General features: G+C 48.9%; 1 protein-coding gene across 1 annotated transcript in view; it reads right to left on the reverse strand.

The window, feature by feature from the left end:
- GABBR2 (gamma-aminobutyric acid type B receptor subunit 2) overlaps window positions 1-19,275 on the reverse strand; it is a 352,821-nt gene that overhangs the window by 232,645 nt on the left and 100,901 nt on the right. The window contains exon 2 of the mRNA XM_058523624.1: window positions 8,067-8,204. Coding sequence (XP_058379607.1) covers window positions 8,067-8,204 — 138 coding nt within the window. The remainder of the gene's footprint in view (window positions 1-8,066; window positions 8,205-19,275) is intronic.

Here is a 19,275-nt window from a genome sequence, read left to right on the forward strand (position 1 = left end):
CCGCCCTGGATTATTGGCCTCCATTCTCTTTCTTAGAGAGCAGCCACAGCAGCAGCAGCACTAAAGTTTCCAACTGTGCCTAATCACGCCGCAGCTCCCAAATGGTTTTCCATCAGTGCATAGTCTCGTCACCCGCCCCACGGCAAGGGCGTGGGCGCCGTGCGGGCTGGGTGGTGGCAGAATTCTGGCCTGGTGGATTTTGACTCACAGGGGCTGAGAAGCGGATGTTGTGTGTGCTTCGAGTGTCTTGTTGAAGAACCCCTATCCTGCCCCTGAGGCCTTAGTTTCAGGGTCTGCAGTGGCGGAGCAAACAACCTTTGCTGCTGATGCAAAACAGGGGTGAGTTTTAAACTCCGAGGTCTGCTCCTAGTGGAGAAGTCCTTGTCATTGTCACAGCAGCTACTGTTTCCTAGTCTGTGAAAGTCCTTTCACTCAAAAAAAGGAAAAGCCTTCATACATTCTCACAACTGCGTGAGACATATAAGGCTAGTTTGCTATTCCCATTTCACGTACGAGAAAAGTGAGGCTGAGAGAGAGAAAATAAGACCATGGTGTATATACTACAAAGCCCTGGAGAGTGAGCCATGGGACCCAGCTTTGCTGTTACTGTGAGAACTTGGGCACGGTCCTACCCACTTTGGGCCTCTGTTTCCCAGTCTGTATAACGGGGAGACAGGACCCAATGATTGCAAAGATGCAACCAGCTCTGCCTTTCTATGAATCCACCTCAAATTCCACAACCCACAGCTAAGTAAGAAATGATCTTTTGATTTCTCAGGTATCCTACAGCTTTAATAAGGCAATCACTTGAGAAAATCGAATCGGATGACAAATCTCTGTTCCTATGAAGCAAATGGCATCGACAGAGAGTTTAGAGCTATGCTGGAATTCAGTAAATAGCAAAGGGCCTGATTGGGGGGTTTTCACTGATTTGGTTTTTTAAATGTCAAAACCAAGCGAGATTTAGATTTTTCAGAAATCAAGTCCTAAATGTGCCGGGATGGAGTTGCACCTTCTCCCGTCTGCGTGGCCTCCTCAGCTCCACTCCCTCGAGTAGGCTTCTCCTAGGAGACGGCCCCATCACACAAACTGAAATATTCCTGCCCAGGAAGGTCCTGAGGGATGCCAAGGCAGGCCAGGGGGCAGGGTGGGCTGCCCAGGGGGGCTTGGGACGGTGCCAGGAGAAAGGCATCTACAATTTAATAATCTGCTGCAGCTGCCTGTTAAAGGACAGGCTCTGCGGGATACGGCTCTTGACGAGATGGTGTTTGCGTTTTCCTGCGAGCAGTCCTTTATCCCTTCAGGAATCTGACTTTATTTTCATCCGCCAGATTATTTCTGTCTGCAAGCTGAGGCAGCTCTCATCTCACCACCAAGAAGGAAGGAGTTTTGCCCGGGTCTCTGAGGATGCCAATCCCCTCTCGCTGCATCTCCCGCACCTTCCCTGGGCTCTGCCTCCGTCTCTGGTTCAAGCTACCCTGCCCCCATTTTCCCCACCCAACTCCAAATTCTCCTGCTCTTTCCCAGGCCCCAACACTTTCAGAAAGACAGACTAGGCTGGGCGGAGGTTTGCAGAACTGCTCAAAAAAATGCAAGTAGGGTCAGAAGCATCCACCTTCAGATCTCTGAGGACGGGATTCTGAGGGGGGTTGAAAAAATTTCAAAGAAAGCATATTAGTTAAAAAACGTTGGGTCCAGAGGTGGGAAATGTGGATGGAGGCTGAGCCAGAGGTCATTTCAAGTCTCCCTTTGCTTCCCTTTACCAAGGGGCTGCAGCTGGAGAGCCCATGGGTCCTTCCACGTCTGGCTCTGATAATCTGCCCTCATCATTTGGGGACGAGCCTGAGACCTAGAAGGCAGGCATCCACACTCTGTCTGCAAACCCTCCCCAGGTACCGCCCAGCATCGGAGCCAGGCCTGGGTATCCGGTGAATGCGACCAGGCCCTGATCTCGTAGCTCCAGGCAAGGGTGGGCACAGGCACAGGGCAGCAAACCCCGGGAGAGGGGCATGTGGGTAAGAAGCACAGGGGAAGGAATGGGGGGCTTCACCGAGGAAGGGGCAGTCAAACTGCACCGGGAAGGATGAGCACAGTCCCGCCAGGTGAGAAGCCCCGGGCAGAGGGAACAGCCCACATGAGGCCAGCGGCAGGAAGGCACAGGAGGCGGGCAGGGAGAAGGGCAAGGTGACGGAGTACTCTCTGCCACACCACAGACGGTGGGCTTCGTCCTGGCGGCACTGGGACATTTGCCCCCACAGCATCCCCCGCTATCTCCTCCGTGTCCTTTCCAAAAGGAACAATTGTTCTGTGGACCAGGAGCACTCGTTACAGTCCCGATTTCTGGGAGGTGAACGGGCCTTCAAGATCACCTGGCCTAGCAAGTCTCCAGGAACCAACTGCATCTAAGTCACCTGAGCTGCTGCTGCTGAAACGGCAGAGGTGTGAGGAGTAGGGTCAACAGTCCTTGAGGAATCTGATGAATCCCTTAACCTGGACCTGCTCTGAGTGGAGCTCAGGAATTTGCATTAACACGAGCACATCCCCAGCCCCTACAAGTGACTCTTACAACATAGTTTGAGAGCCAGCAACCTGGTCTGTGCCTATGCTATGTATTTAATCTCCCCAAAAGCAGGACTGGATGGACTGGAATGTTCGGGGAACCTCGGGCGACAGGGAACTCACCACTTCACAGCCAGGCAGCCTGCTCCATGTTGGTGCCTCCAGTGGCAAGGGCTTGCTTGCAGGGATTGGAGGCCCTGCTCCCTTCTAACTTCAGCCATTGCTCCTGTGTCTCCCCACCTATATCACACGGAACCAGCAAAATCCCTCAAAGAGCCACACAGCTCTGGAGGCCAAGATTGCTCCCTGCGCTCCAGCGCCCTGTACATCCTCCAGTCTGAACATGCTCATCTCCAACGGCCAGACGCCGACCCTTCCCAGATGCCTCCCAGCGTGAGGCCCAGATGTGAACCCCAACCCTGGGTGGGGTCTGACCAGACAGGACAGGGACAGAGCCTGCAGGTCACACCCTGGACTCTATGAAGGTCTTCTCATCTACTTGGAGGAGCCGACGCTCCCAGTGGCTAAGTGACACATCACGACTTAAACCATATTCACCTCTCGAGGCAGCAACCATGAATCAAGAAGCCCGGCAAAAGGCAAAAGTTAAATTTAACTGATTTCAGCACCAGGGTGAATTTTCACCCCTTTGTCTCGCGAATCCCTATTTTTGTAGCACCAGGAACCAGAAACAACTGATTACGCATTCCAGGCCATCTCTGTCCAGCAAGCATTGTTCCCCCAAAGGGCAGTCAGAGCTCCTTTTCAATTATACAAATTACATGCATTTTCCCATTTGCGAAACTCTGTTTCGCAGCCCAGTTTTGAATAAGTTAAGAGATTCATCAAATCCCTTGAGCAATGGCAGACCCACTCATCCAGCCCTCTGCCATCTCTGCAAGCCAACCTAGCCTCCTGGAGGTGGGGAGGGGGTTGGGAAGTCCCGAGTCCGGCCCCTAGCAAATGGGGCTGTGTTTCCTGCAAGTGGGGGGAGGAAGAAACCCGGCTCTGGGGTACTCTGCACCAGAATCCACATCTTTATCCCTAGATCCCCCTTGCCTGGCTCCACAGGCTGGGAGAAGTCTGCTCTCCCGGGCTTATCCTGCAATTCTGCCTCCCAAGTCCTCAGAGCTCTCCAAACTCCTGGGCACTTCGCAGTTCCCAGCCCCTCAGTGCCCCCACCCCCACCCCCGCCCCCATGCACAATGGAGCCCCTGATGCTGATCTGGGAGCAGATGCCTAGGGCAGTGGTGGGCTGTGCACGAATCACCCCGGGGAGCCTGTCAACAACACAGAGGGATTCTGTGGGGGTGGAGGCTGAGAATTTGCATTTCCTCCCCAGTCCTCAGCCTCCCCATGGTCAAGTCCACACACATGGGGAGAAACTCTGCCGTGGAGGGTTTCAGGCTCTAGCGTGTTCCCCGTGCTTAGCTCAGTGCAGCCCTCGGTGATGACACACTGTGCGCCAGGCCCTGCACTGGGAACTAGATGAAGAAAGTGGGGGTTCCTGCCTCCAAGAAGCATACAGTCTAGCAGGGAAGACCAGGATACAGAATAAACTATATTCCACAAAATGTAATTCATTTAATAACAGAATATTCTGCAGGCAATACAGAAGCGATGAGAGCCACCTTCTCCACCTTCTTTCCACTGCCACTCTCCCAAGAAAGCTTCACAGGCAGTTTTTCCTAATCCCATCCCACACATGAAGTTTTAATACCACAGATATACTCTCTGTTTACGTACTGTAAGTATGTCTGTGCTTTACACATAAAGAGTGAGTTTTTTTGCTTCCTCCCCACAAGAACCAATTTTCATTCTCTTGGGAGAGACGGCCCCCATTGAGAAGGCATTGTTTAGGAAGGAACAATTAATTTACTTTTGCGGCTGAGGATGGGAGGCACAGAAGGAAAGGGATGAGGGAAGCCGTGACAGAGGAAGTGGTGCCTATCCAGGGTTTTGAAGGATGAGCAGGAGTTCTGCAAAACAGAGAAGGACTCAGCATCAAATCTCCTTTGCTGAGCAACTTGAGCTCCTGCCTTCCTCCCCCAGAATTCCTCCTTCCTGTGGTCACCAGCCTCCAAGATGGTCCCCAGTGATCTTCTCCTCCTGCTATAGCTTGTGTAGTCCTCCCCCACACTAAATAAGAGCTACTTCACATGACCAATAGAATGCGGCAGAAATGATGGTGTGCAACTTCTGAAGCTAGGTCCTAAAGACTTTGCCACCTCACCTTGGTCTCACAGATGACCCACTTTGGGGGAAGCCACGTGCTATGCCATGAGGACACTCTAGCAGCCCTGTGGAGAGACCCACGTGGAGAGGCACCAACTTGCCAGCCATGTGAGGCATTCCCCTGGGAGCAGATCCTCAGCCCCAGTCAAGCCTTCAGATGACACCAGCTCCCAGTCTCCAGATCTCCCAGCTGGACCCCAAACATCATAGAGCAGACACAAGCCATTCTGTGGGTCTGAATTCCTGACCCACAGAAACAATGAAATAATAAACGATTACTGTTGTTTTAAGCCATGAAATTTTGGGGTGATTTGTTATGCAGCAATAAATAACTAGTACAATCCCCAGCTCATGACCCAGTTCCCTGCGTTGTCAACTCCTCTTAGCCTGAGGCCTGTCTTGCTCATGCTGAGGTCAGCCGCTCTGGCTGGCAAGCCAGGAGTTTCCAACCTTGTACTTGCTCCTGCAGCCCCTCAGGGGATTCCGAGGGGCAGACGGTTCCAAGTGAGGCTGTGAGAGGTCCGGAAGCTCCCTGCATTCCTCTCTGGGGGTGGATTTTCCAGGGAGCTTGGCCTTTCATGTCTAGGCAAAATGCATCTGCAGATCCTTGGTCCCTCCACCCTTCCTCCCTCCCTCCATCCCTCTGATCATTCAGCAGACATCTAGTACAGTCTAGGAAGTGTTAGGCACCAGGAAAAACAGGAGTTACTCAGGCCCAGGTTCGGTCCTCAAGGAGCACAGCCCAGCTAAACATGTCCCATAAGAGAGGGACAGGCAGAGGGAATCGGGGGCAGGCTGTGGACAAGCTCTGCTAGAAGTAAACAGGGAGAAGTGAGAAAAATGTCTAGAATTTCTAGAGGGGCTACTTTAGAGAGTGCAGTAAGGAAAGGCTTCCTGGAAGAGGCAGCATTTAAGCTGGGTCTCTAAGAACGGGTAGGACATGATATACTGGACATGGGGAGAATGGGATATTTCAGGGGGTGGGAGCAGTGTTGCAGGAAAGACCCAGAATGCTAAGTAGCTGGGGTGTTCAACTAGGGGAGTGCCAGGAGCCAGGGCGGGGGTAACAACAGCAATAAAACCAGGAACATTCAGTGCTCACGACGTGCCGGGCACAGTTCCCATCACTTTTCAATCATTTAGTCCACACAGCTGCCCTCTGAAATCCGTCCTCTTATTGGCCTGATTTTACAGAAGGGGACCGAGGCCCTGATGAGCAGGAAGCAGCGTGCTCCTCAGTGTCAGGTGACGGAGCTCAGGCAGAGGAGGTAAGTGACTCGACCAAGGTCTCACGGCTGTTTTGGGCCACGCAGGGCTTGAAGCCAGACCCAGGGCACGTGGAGCCATGCTGGCTCTCAGTTACGTGGCGAGGGTGGCCCGCGGCACACCGAGCTGCTTCTCGGGCCTCATCTCCCGTTGCATGCACCCACACTCAGCATGGCCCGCTCCGGCCACAGCGGGTGACTCACGGCTCACCAAGCCCACGCGCTTCCCCACCTCCCGCTTTTGCCCGCCCAGATTCCTCTGCCAGCAGCGCCCACCTCCACGTTTCCAGCTGGCTGACACGCTCTCCTCCTTCGCAGCCAGCTCCGCATCACCTCCTGAGAAGCCTTCCTTGACCCCGGGCTGAGTGGGTGGGCCCTCCCCTGGACCCCACCCCTCTGGACCCCACCCCTCCCTCATCACACCTCTGCTATGGCTGGCTCCCCCCTCCCATCTGGGCCCTGAGCTTGGGGCTCTACCTCCAGCTCCCCAAGCACGCAGGGCAGGACTCACAGAGGTCCTCAGTCAGTGCAAGCAGAGTGAAACCAGATCCCCCTGTGGTCTGGCTCTGCCTGCTCCTCATGCTCACTCTCACCACCCTGACAAGCCACCCACCATGCTCCAGCCCCGCTGTCCTCTTTTCTGTTCCCTTAACAGCTTCTTTCCCATCACAGGCTGTCTGATTTGCTATTCCATCCTGATGTGGACGCTCTTCACCCAACCAGCGCTTTCTCACCTTTCAGGTCTCAGCTTGAATGTCACCTCCTCCAAGAGGCCTTTCCTGATTGTCCCAAGGCAGTCACTATTTACCCCATCACCCTGTTTATTTTTATCCTAGTCCAGTTTCCTGAGCACAGTCTTATCTCAAGGGCACACTGCCCGAGTTTAAATCCTGGCTCTATTACCTCTGAGCTGTGGGTCCTTGGGCAAGTTACTTAGCCTCTATGTGCCTCAGTTGCCTTATCCATAAAATGGGGATGATAATAGTACCTACAGCATAGAGCAGATACAAGGATTAAATGAGTTAATGTATATAAGTGCTCAGAACAGTGACTGGTATCGTCACTGACATACATGCTATACAAGTGTTAGCTCCTAGTATTATTACCCAGTTGTCTACTTGCTCACTGCCTGTCTCCCTCCTAGAACGTAAGCTCTGAAAGGGTAGGGACCGTGTCTGTCTGTTCAGCACTACATCTTCAGTGTCCACTGAAATTCTAGGCACACAGTAAGCTGCCCATTATACTTGCTGAATGGATGGATGGGTGATGGAGTGACGGATAGATGGATGAAGCAAAGAAGTAAAACTTGTGCATGGGCCACCACTCATCCCATATGGTCACCTCTTTCTACATTCTTCCTGCTCACATTCCAAGTAACATCTAGCACTTTGAGTGTCGCCTACAACAGACCATACACTCAGTGGTGGAGCGTTCCAACGTGTGTAACATTTGCCAGTGTAAAGAGTGAATAACTGGCCAGGAGCCCCAGGAAAGGCTTAACTGAGGAGAAAGGCGGTCTTAGTGGACCAGAGAATTTCAGTGGGGGAGGAGGTTTGGAAGGGAGCGGAAAAAGGATCATCCGGTTAAAGGAACAGTGAGAACAGGGCCCTGAGGCCTGAAGGTCCAAGTACATCTGAGGAACCGTGGACTGTCTGCAGGGGCCGAGGCATGGAGTGAGCGGCAGGGACGGGGATCACACTGGACAGGCAGACTGGTCAGATAATAGTGGCCCTGAAAGTCGGGCTAGGTGTCACTGAAGGATTTCAAACACACAGTGGTGGTGTCAGGGCTTCCCTTTCGAGACCCACTGTGATGGCCGTGCCAGGACAGGCCAAAGGGTCAGGCCAGGAGAATCGGGGCAGCAGGAGGCTGTGTAATCATCCAGGAAAGAGTGTGGGTGGCCTGAATCAGGCAACTTAGGAACCATGTTGGGCAAGGAACCATTCTGGCAAAAGATTGGTGGCCAATCAAAGACGGTCCCCCAACCAAAGGTGGCCCGGACCTTACCTGCACCAGATTCCAGCCTTGGAGGGACTCTGCGATGATGGACGTGACGGATGGACAGACGCCTCCAAACACCATCAGGTGGTTCGGCCCATATTTTATTGCATCGTAGAAGGCTTTTAGCCCCTTGGCGTTATCACACTGGGGAGCAATACACAGAAAGAAAAGCCCAAATTAGAAACAACTTTCCCCAGGGCAAGGCCCCAACAGTGGATTCACACAAACGAACCTTCCTCATGGGAAACTTCCTGGGTTTCAGTTCTCCCACAGCGGGGCCTCTCTTTAAGCCAGCCCTGAGCCCATGCTGGGAGTTCAGCGACGCGCGGTCTTGGCACACCCAGCCTGGCTCTCCTCCCGCTGTGCATCCTCCAAATCCAGGACCCCTGGCTCCCCAGCACTCTCCCTTCAGAGCACACTGAGGAAAGAGCCCCAAAATGCGTCACCCTGGGGTCACCCCCTTCCGTGGCCATTTATATTTTAAAACAAGATGAATTCACACCCACTAGGATGACTATTATCAAAAAAGCAGGAAATAACAAGTGTTGACGAGGACGTGGAGAAACTGGAACTCTTGTGCATTGCTGGTGGGAATGCCAAATGGTACCACCGCCATAAAAAATACAACACAAATATGCACTGCAGTTCCTCAAAAAGTTAAACAGAATTACTACATGATCCAGCACTCCACTTCCGGGTCTACACCCCAAAGAACTGAGAGCAGGGCCTCAGAGAGACATTTGCACACCCATGTCCATAGCAGCATTATCCCAATAGCCAAAAGATGCAAACAACCCAAACATCCATTAAGAGAGGAACACACAAACAAACTGTGGTATACACATGGAATATTCTTCAGCCTTAAAAAGGAAGGAAACTCTGATACATGGTAGAACACTGAGGACATCATGCTAAGTGAAATAAGCCAGATGCAAAAGGACAAATGTTGCGTCAGTCCACTTAGATGAGGTACCTGGGGGAGTCAGGTTCATAGAGACAGAAAGCAGAACGGCGGCCCCGGGGGCTGGGGCAGGGGATTGGGGAGTTAGCGTTTAGTGGGTACAGTTTCAGTTCTGGAAGATGGAAACGTTCTGGAGACGGTAGTGACAATAGCACAACGTGAATCTACTTAATGCTACTGAACTGTACACTTACAAACGGTTAAAAAGGTAAATTTTATGTTATGCATATTTTATCACAACAAAAAAAGAAGAAGGTGAATCTAGGGGGAAGAATTCCTTCAGCAAACAGTTGCCAAGCCCTGTTCTGTGCGCAGCCCGGGCTGGATGCTGACGAGGCATAAACGTCGGACGCGGCCACGGCTGAGGAGCTCCCATATGACAGAGGAAAACTGACACTAAAACGGATCCTGGCGACCCACTTGGCAAATGAGAGAGCACTGCTGTCCATGACTGTGGGAGTCAGTGAGGGCTCACTCCCCACCCCCACCTCCACCTCGCGCATCCAGCCGTGAGGTCATCCCTCCCCCGGACAGGCTACCCTGGCTTCCTGCTCCCCCGGGGCCCAGGTCAGCCTATGCGCCACCCTGCAGTCTGAGGGTACCTTGTAAAACATAAATTACTCCTCTCACTCTCCTGCTTCCCGTGCACTTAAAACCCAAACTCATATCAGAGTGTAATTCTCAAAAGGTTAAAAACATAACTCTCTTGAAAATCAATAGTGGGTACATGTCAACCTTTTATTTAACTCATTAATAAGGGGATCTGCAGGATGACAAAGTGGAATCAAAAGAAAATTTGAGAAACAGAGATTTTTATACAGAATAGAAAAATAAGAAATAAGACTGCCAAATTAGATACAAAACTGGGTAATGTCCCACAGGGCAATAAATCTACCACCTTTGGGGACAGAAAAGCAAATCAATGAGAACTGGCATATCTTATCAGTTCTAGAGAATTGTAAGAGCTTTAAATTCCCCCAGTCAGATGACCCTTAAGGAAGGCTGTAAGAAAATGCTCTAAGTGTTAGGCTAACTAGCTATAGAATAACTACTTTGTATTATTTACCAGTTTGGCCTGATATTCTTAACCCTCCTATCATAGTAGATACAAGAAGCTGCAAGACCCAGCCCTGCCTCCCACTTTGACCTCATCTCCCTCCACTGTCGCCCTTGCTCACAGGGACAGCCTCACCAGCCTCTTCTCTGTTCCTTGAAATGGAAAACAATTTCCTTCCTGCCTCTGGGCCTTTGCACTTGCTGTTTTCTTTGGCAGAAACAATATTCACTTGGTTCTCAGCATGGCTCTCTCCTTCCCATCATTCAGGTCTCAGCACAGCTGTTACCTCCTCAGAGAAGTCGTCACTGTCCCCTTCCCAAAACGGTCCCCACCCCCAGTCACTCTACCACGCCACCCTATTTAAAGCCCTACCATAGTTCCTAAAAGGATCTGAAATCATCTGTTTTCGTTTGCCTGTATATTGACCGTCCTCTAATTGGAATGTGAGCCCCCCGAGGGAAAGAGTTTTTGTCATTGTTTCCACTGCTGTCTCCACAGAGCTTAGACGCCTCCGTGAGGACTCAGGGAGAATGTGCTGCCTGCAGGACAGGGACACTCTCCCTCACTTGCTTATCCGCCTCTTTCTACTGCCACGCCTCTCTCTTCATTTCCGTCTTCCTCTCCATTCTGGCTTCCTCTCTCCCTCTGCTGCGCCCTCCCAGCCCCTTAAGTGACCGTAACGGGGGGTCACAGTGGGTTAGTACTGGCTGCTCTTCCTCGTCCACTGGGAGACTCTGGACTGGGACCCCCAGTGCGGCCCACGGGGATGGAACGAGCCCGACGCCACTCCTGGCCTCGGGGAGCTGCCAGTCTGGTGGAGGCAGTGAGACGGGGCACGGGTGGCCAAGCCGCGTGGTGGACAGTGTTCGGGGCTGGGGAGAGGCAGACCTAGGCTGTGGGTGCCACGGCGGGGAGCCAGGCAGGGCTCTGGGGGTGGGGGCACTTCAGACTGAGTGATGAGGCAAAGTGGTCCAGGCCCAGGCTCGGGGGCTCTGAACACCAGGCTGGGAGGTGGATTGTAGCCTGTAGAGAATACGGAAAGAATTCAAATTTTAAATTTTAATTTGGCCAAGTTAATTTTTTTTGCCAAGAAAGAAAAAGAGAAAAGGAGGGAAAGAAGGGAAGGAAGGAAGGAGAAAGGGAGGAAGCGAGGGAAAAGAACATTCTTATTGCTTCTTGGCCCCTCTATTCATTGTCTGTTCCCTAATTGAAAGAAACAGTTCCCACCCTCAGCAGAGCACAGGCAGATATAATAGAACAGTTCATGTTTTAATTGTTTCTACCATGATTTACTGAATCATTCCCATTTTAATACATTCTTGTAATGATTTTAGCTTGTTTTCTAATCCGTACCTAAGGACAATGATAATACAGTACCACAAGATTTATAATCAAAGTTGCATTAAAATAATATTAGCAATAATGCAGTTATTAGTACTTGTTTGCTCAGCAAACATTTCCCCAGTACGTAGTCTGTGCAAGATTCTATATTAATAATGATGTCCTGGCTTCTCACCAGGACACATACACATACACAACTTCTGAATATGTCAACTCAAAAATCTGAGAATGTTTGACAACCAGTATTTGAGCTGGAAGAATCTTCCAATGTTGGCAAATGTTTATCTGACTCAGTTCTCACCAGGCTGGGTGTGGAAGGCAGAATTTTGGCCCTTGTGACCTTTACCCCTTGGTCTTACTCTCATGAATATGTTATGATACACAGCAAGAGGGACTTTGCAGATGTAATGAAGGTGACTAATCAGCTGACCTCAAAGTATTACTCAGGTGGCCCAATGTCCACCGGGGTGTCATCAGGCAGCCACCTGGCAGTCATCACATAGCCCTGAAAAGCAGAGATCTCTTGCCTGGCAGCAGAGGGGAAATCAGAGATTCAAAGCATGAGATGAATTCCATGTGCCACTGTTGGCTTGAAGAGGAAGGGGGCCTCATATCAAGGAAATGGTGACCTCAGTTCTACAATCACAAGAAACTGGATTCTGCCAACAACCTGAATGAGTCAAGCCTCCAGAGAAGAACTCAGCCCAGCCGACATCTCGATTTTGGCCCCGTGAAGCCCTGAGCAGAGGCCCCAGCAGAGTCACACAGCGCCTGGACTTCTGGTCTATGGATTGTGAGACAATACATGGTTGTGGTTTTAATTTGTGGTAATCTGTTACAGCAGCCACAGAAAACTAATATAGTGAAGTAAAACGAGAAAAATAATATAGTGAGATTGTCCTTAAAGTTAAATGCATTCCATTTAAAGAACTATCCTCGATTTACAGATAAAATCCTCCATGATAATGAAATGTTTTCCTTCAATAAAATTATGGATAGTAGGAGGATTTTGTTTTAAATGTCATAATGTGGCAACATAAAAGGCTTTCCACCCTCTGTAAGTTTCTGTTCCACGCCCACCCCCACTCAGTTCCTTTAGCCTCCAGACGTGTAAGCATTGCTCACCTAGCCAGCCTCACATCCCCATTTTCAGATGCAGACACTGAGGACCAGAGAGGTAAGAGGACTTGTCCACTGTCCTTTCAGGATTACGGGATGGATTTCGGGATTCCCAATTCAGGGCTTTCTCAATAATCTAGAGAAGTCGGCTCAATGGGCGAAAGAAAGGCTAAAGCTAGCAGCGTTCCAGAAAGGACCACTCCCCCCAGGTTAGCTCTGCAGGCCCAGGCCTCCTCCTGACCAGCGCTCTTGCCCTGAGGCAGGAGAAACAACCTACTGGGCACCCTGCACTTCCCCAGCTCCGCTAGAGAGCACATTTGCAGTGAATAAAAAAATAAAAATCACAGGGACGGATCTGTCCCATTTTAGATGCTATTCTCCCTCATTCTCATTTCTAATACTATATCTTCTTACCTAACATGATTAGTTCCCAAATAGATGGACATTCCAGCTGACCAAAGCTGAGACTTTGTGGCTGGACCAGCTTGGAGGTTTTCAAACGTAGTCCCTCGGGGGCCTAGGGCCCAGCACAGACATTTGGGGGCCAGCGAGAGGGGCTCCAGGCTCCTCACCTTCACTTCAACCAGCAGCTCTCCTTGTATCTGTTCTACATACAGCCCACATAATACTTAATTTGAAAAGAGAATTTCATTGCTAGTAGCAAAAACTGTTCGGAAACCATGAAGGAGATGACCCTGGAGGTCTTTGCTTGTGTATGATTTTCGTCTTTGTCCTCGGGAAGGGCAGGTGAGTGTCCCGCAGGGGAGGCTGGACGAGCCAGTCACCTGAGCACACAGACCACAGGCCACTCACTGAAATCCATCCACTGCCCACCAGTCAGCCTGGTGACCAATTCACCAAATCACTGGGGAATTTCCCTAAGTTTGACTCTCCCTAGGGATTCCTTGCAGACACTTCCCACGGCCATTTCACAGGGATGTGTCCTTGCTGCTCAGGTGAAAGTCAGTCTCACCTGGGTCTCACATTTCAGTCCTTCCTAAACGCTGCACTGGGAGATATACCCCCAACGCCTGGTTACGAGCGGCCTCTTCTCGTGGACGTCTGACCCGCCCCTCCAGGAGCCAGGGAAATGCCGAAGCTTTTCCGTCCCCCATTTAAGGTGTCTGTCAGATGGCTTTTAGTGAGCTGGTCACTGGGCAAAACCATCATTCTGAGAAATTATTTATGGCAAGTTGTCTTTGAGCAATTTGTCCTTTGATGAATTGCTCTCAGAGCCCCTGCAAGGGGTTCTGGTGTCCTGGAAGAAAGCTGAGGGCTTGATCATGTTCTCCTTCTCCCCCGACCTCCCCACTAGAAACTCCTCACATACCTCGAGAAGGGGTTCTGACAGCTGGCCTGGCCACACCTGACCGGAGACGGGGAGGTAATTCCATCACGGTTCACATTCTCATGCAATCCTTCAAAGTTTAATGACCAGCCGCAGCCTCTGACCTGCAGTTCTGCCCCCTGGCCAGTGGCTCTGGCACACAGTAGGCCCTCAACAGCGCCGCCTTCCCTCCCTCCGTCTTTCCTCCTTGCCTTTCAGTGACCCCATCTCTACCGTAGCTCATGGTCACCTCCACACTCCCTTCCACTGTCTCACTTCCAACGGCTTCTCCCTCCCTGTAAGGACAGACTTGTCACAGAAAAATCATAATCGACACATGTAGACTCTTAAAATTCAGCACCTATAAATGGGAATAGATCCAAAAGCCATGAAAATCAATTTTTTTAAATGAAAAAGTGGAACTCTAGAATAAAATCCATTTTCATTTAAATCTCATCTTTAAAGAATTAAAACACTTTTTTGACTTAAAAATTTCAAAGAAAATGTTCCTAAGAGTTAAAATGTAAAAATGTCAAGAAAATGTCAGAGTTAATAACGACCAATTTGAAACTGGGAATTACTCTGTACAGAATTTCAGAAGTGAAGGAGAATTTAAAAGCTAATGTGTCCATCCTGCCCCCACACAAAGTCCTCCTCTGTGCGTCCTGCTCGAGGACAGTCAGCATCTGCTTACATCCCTCCAGCGGCAGGGGTCTCACCCCGTTACCAGGGAGCTAATTCAGCATTGGCCAGCTCTGCTTCTTAGGAAGTTCTTATGCTGGTCTTGAAGTCATTCTCCTTCTGCATGTCTGTTCCAAGTTCTCATTCTAGAGTAAAGGTCAGAAACTTTTCTCCTAAGGGGCCAGGCAGTAAATATTTTAGACTTTGTGGGCCATATGGTCTCTGTTGCAACTTCTCAACCCTTCGTAGCACGAAAGCAGCCACAGATAACACACAAACGAATGAGTGTGACTGGGTTCCAATAAAATTTTATTCACAAAAATAGGCAGCAGTCAGATTTGGTCCATGGGCCGTAGTTTGCCCATCCCTGCTCTAGAACCTCATAGAACACATGCTATCCTCCCCATGAGAGCCTTTCAGACACCTAAACTCAGCCAGCCCGACTCCATGGGCTGCCTTCAGGACAGAGACCCTCACCTCTTCTAATCATCCGCGTGGGATATGGTTTCACACCCTCTCGTGTGTGAGCATCCTCTGGAAAGGTTTCAGAGGACGGATGTTTCTACGATGCACCCCAAATAACTCCGTTTGCCCTGCACAGAAAAGTAACACTAGCTAACATGTACTGTGCACTCACTATGTGTTAGGCATGGTACTGAGAACTTCACGTCAATTATCCTATTCATTCCTCACAACATCATTATAAGGTAGGTACTATTATTATTTCCATCTTACAGAGAAGGAAACTGAGGTTTAAGGAAGTTAAATAACTCGCCCAAGGGCACATAGACGGTAAGAACTCAATCCCAGGCGGTGTCACTTCAGAGCACCGTTTTATTTTAAATAAGAGTTTGTTACTATGAAATATTTCACTCATAGAACAGAATATACCATTCACATATAACTTTATAAAGTATGAGAAATAGTAATATGAACTACAGTATACCCAACACCCGGCTGATGTTGAAGGCCCTGTGTGCCCACCCTGCACATACCCTCCTTCACCCACTGGAACCCTAGGCTGAATTTTGTGTTTATCCTTCTTTACTTTTCTTTATTGTTTTATTATATGCATATGTTTCCTAAACACTATATCATTTAATTTTACTTGTTTTTGAATGTATATGTAAGTGGAATCATGCTCTATGTTTTGCCTGAAGCTTGCCTTTATGACTTCACATTATGTTTCTGAGATTTTTGTTGCTGAACACGGCTGTAGTTCATTCATTTTCATAGCTGTGTAGTATTCCATTGTGTGAATCTGTCATGGTTTATGTGTTCATTCCCCAGTTGATGGACACTTGGGTTGTTTCCAGTGTTTGGTTTGGTTGCTGTTGTAAGCAAGACGGCTGAATGTTTCTATATGTGTCTCCTAGCACACATACACACAGCTTCTCCAGGGTATAAACTTGGAAATGGAATCGTTGAATCACAGGATTTCCCACATTTTCTCAAAGTGGTTTTATCCACTTATGCTCCCACCATCAGCGTTTGAGAGATCCCACTACTCCACATCCTTACCAACTTTAATTTCTGCTGATTTTGTGGGTCATTTCGATTTGTATGTTCCTGATTATTAAAGAGGATAAGCTATCTTTTCATATGTTTATAGGTGTTTCTGTTCCCTCTTTTGGACCGGTGACCTTGCCCATTTTTCTAGTGGGTTTTTTGTCTTTTCCTTATTGATTTGCTCAGAGCACACCTAGCCACAAAGCTAAACTGAATGAAAAGATCACCTCCTGAATTCCGGGCATAGACTTCTATTAATGCAGCCTCAACTGCAGTCCTTCTATCTGCACCTCCTTCACACAGAGCTGACTGTCGGTAAAAACTACTAAATCAGCATGCGTGATCTTGGTAAAAAAAACACCTATGAACCTTTCCCAGGAAGAAAAAAAAAGAAACTACTTGATGATAAAACACAGCCAACCAAAAGATGAATCAAAACATAGATCCCAGGAATGGAGGGCTTGTGATAAAAGGAGTGATTGTGAGGGCTGGACCCATTTAGCATGGAACAACCAGCAACATAAGGACAATAACGGAACATGATATTCAGACAGTGGAAGAGGGAAAGGGAGCTGTAAGATTGCTAATTTCCTCTTCTTCCACAGAAAGACTTGAATCAATACCATCTGAATTGAAAACTGGAGTTTAAAAGCCAGGACTTTAACCTCACTGCTTTTCATAATCTTTTATTACCCTTAGATATTTTAGAAACAAATATTTTCTGTAATGAAGGCAAAATTGTTTAATGTTGAGCAATTCCTTCTGCTTTACTTTTCCTTATTTTATTCTGTTATATTCAAATAAATAAAATTTAACATCGATTTAAATAGCATGTAATAATGATCTCACTTTATAAAATTATTTCTGTCCATCTCTCTCCTCATAACATATGCACAGAGAGGCGTCTGGGACGAGAGTCATCTAATGTTAAAAATGGTGAGATTTTGAGTGATTTTTTTTACTCTCTTCTTTGTACCTCTTTATTTTACTTGAATTTTTTTAAAAAGCACATATGACTTCTACAAAGACAGAGAGTCATTTTGAAACTGGTTGGCTTTTCACAACAGAATGCTTTCTCAACCATTTAACCCTCTTTCTGTCCTTCTGTGGTTGACTTTCTGAGCCAAAGAAAGGGACTCTACATGTATTATTGCTAAATGATGTTAAAAATTAGCCCAGCATCATGGCTGAATTAAACACACACTATATTGGTTTTCCATTGAAATGAATCCATTCAAACATTTTATGAACATCTCCTAAGTGCTGGGAGAAACAAGTCAGTCCCTGTGACATATAAACATTCCTTGAACAGAGTAGATACTCAAGAAACATTTACTGACATATTAAATTTGAAAATAAGAAGAGTAATAACAATAACACAGCAAGCCCTTATACAGCATTTATTTGTGGCAAATATTATTCTAATGCCTTTATATATATTAAATCACTTAATCCTCAGGACAACTCCATGAAGCACATCCTATTATCATCCAAATTTTAATAGATGAAGAAACTGAGGGTCACAGAAGTGAGTAATTTGCCCAACATTTTACACAGTGAGAGGCAGGGTTGGGATTCAGACTCTGAATCCACGCTCCATGATATCCAGGTTGTTCTTCTCCCTGGGCGCACGTTCCCTAGCCTCTCTTGCAGTTAGGTGTGACCCCCGAGTTTCGGGCAATGGAATGTGAGCAAAGGTGATGTGCACGATGCCCAGGATCGGCCTATAAAACCATTCCACGGGTGCTCAGTGCTCTCTTTTCCATCCACAGTGTGAATGGGGAAGACTCCAAGGAGCTAGAAGCGGTGGAGCTCAACGCCACATCCCTGTGGCCATCATGGAGGGCCACCACTGCTTTAAGAGCAACCGTCACAAGGAGGGCAGCCTCACAAGCCAACCAACTCCAGGAGCAGGGCCTTGGGGATATGTCTCACTCTCCCTGGGATGTGCAACCCCAACCCCTGACTGAGCACAGCAGTGGAACAGGTGGTCCCCACTCCTCACCAGCACAAGACTCAACCACGGGCGATCCTTGAGCCCCTTGGGCTGGCTGAGACTTTCTCAAAGTGGCACCACCGCGCGAGTCTCTCCCTCCCCACCCTCCTTCCTTCCCCCTCTCCTTTCCCAGGTGTCAGACCTGCCCCACAGCCTGAAGACTTGCCCTGCCCTCCTCTGCACCCTCTGCCCTTTTTCTCTCACAGGCTTTTCTCCCAGTGCTCCTCTTACTGCCTGGGCATCTGCTTCCCAGGGAACCCAAGCAACATCCCCCTCTGACCTGCACTTGACTATGACATGCGCCAGAAATAACCCTCATCTAGTAAGCCACCAGGGTATGAGGAGTTTGTTACTGCAACTGGACTGCATAGACTACCTAATAAACATTCTTAACTGCCTGCTGTAAGAATTTCGAAATATAAGAAATCAACACACCCGAGAAACTATCAGAGAAAGGTGAAAAGAGTTGAAAGAAAGACAAAAAAGATTATGGGAAAAGGTAGAAAGATAGTATGCTGTACATTTAAAATTTCCCCCTATCATTCAGGACACTGACGTCAAACCAGAATTTAAGGGACAAAACCAGATATAGCTCAGATCTGCTGCGCTGGGCTGTCTGAGTCCTCTGTCCCTCTGTGCCCAGCAAAGGGCCCGGCTCCAAACAGGTGTTTAATGCACATCGGCTGGATGAAATTACTGCTGAGGGCGGATACAGTCCCTGCTGGTGGCTGCAACCTGAAATGAAAGTAGTCCTATCTGTAGCTCTGGCCCAGAGAGCTTATTCACTGCAGCCATCTTGAGTTTCTCACACGCCTTCCCCGGGGTGATGGACAGACCATCTGCTTCTAAAAGTCTCCAGAGAGCCAGACTGTCCATCCTAGATACCGAGACACAGTGGCGTTTCTGTCTTCTCCCCGAAGCTGTGACTGAATTCTTGGCTGGCTGCAGACCGTGAGGGAGGATGATGGAGCCACCACACACCTCTCTCCCCTGCACCGGCAAAGCCAATTACCCAATTTACAAAATGCTTTTCAAAGACTGGTAGATATGAACTGCATTTCCTAATTAGCTGTCAATAAGTCCCCCCACATATGCAAGTGTGACATTTTTAAAAGTCAGGGTCACAAACACAAAGCGTGTGCGGGCTGCCTGTCGGGAGGGGTGGGGATGCTCCTTTCCGCAGGTTTGCACGGATATCACAAGTTGTCAGCCCTTTCCCTGGAG

Source organism: Diceros bicornis, chromosome 28 (genome assembly GCF_020826845.1).
Source record: "Diceros bicornis minor isolate mBicDic1 chromosome 28, mDicBic1.mat.cur, whole genome shotgun sequence".
Lineage (NCBI taxonomy): Eukaryota > Metazoa > Chordata > Mammalia > Perissodactyla > Rhinocerotidae > Diceros > Diceros bicornis.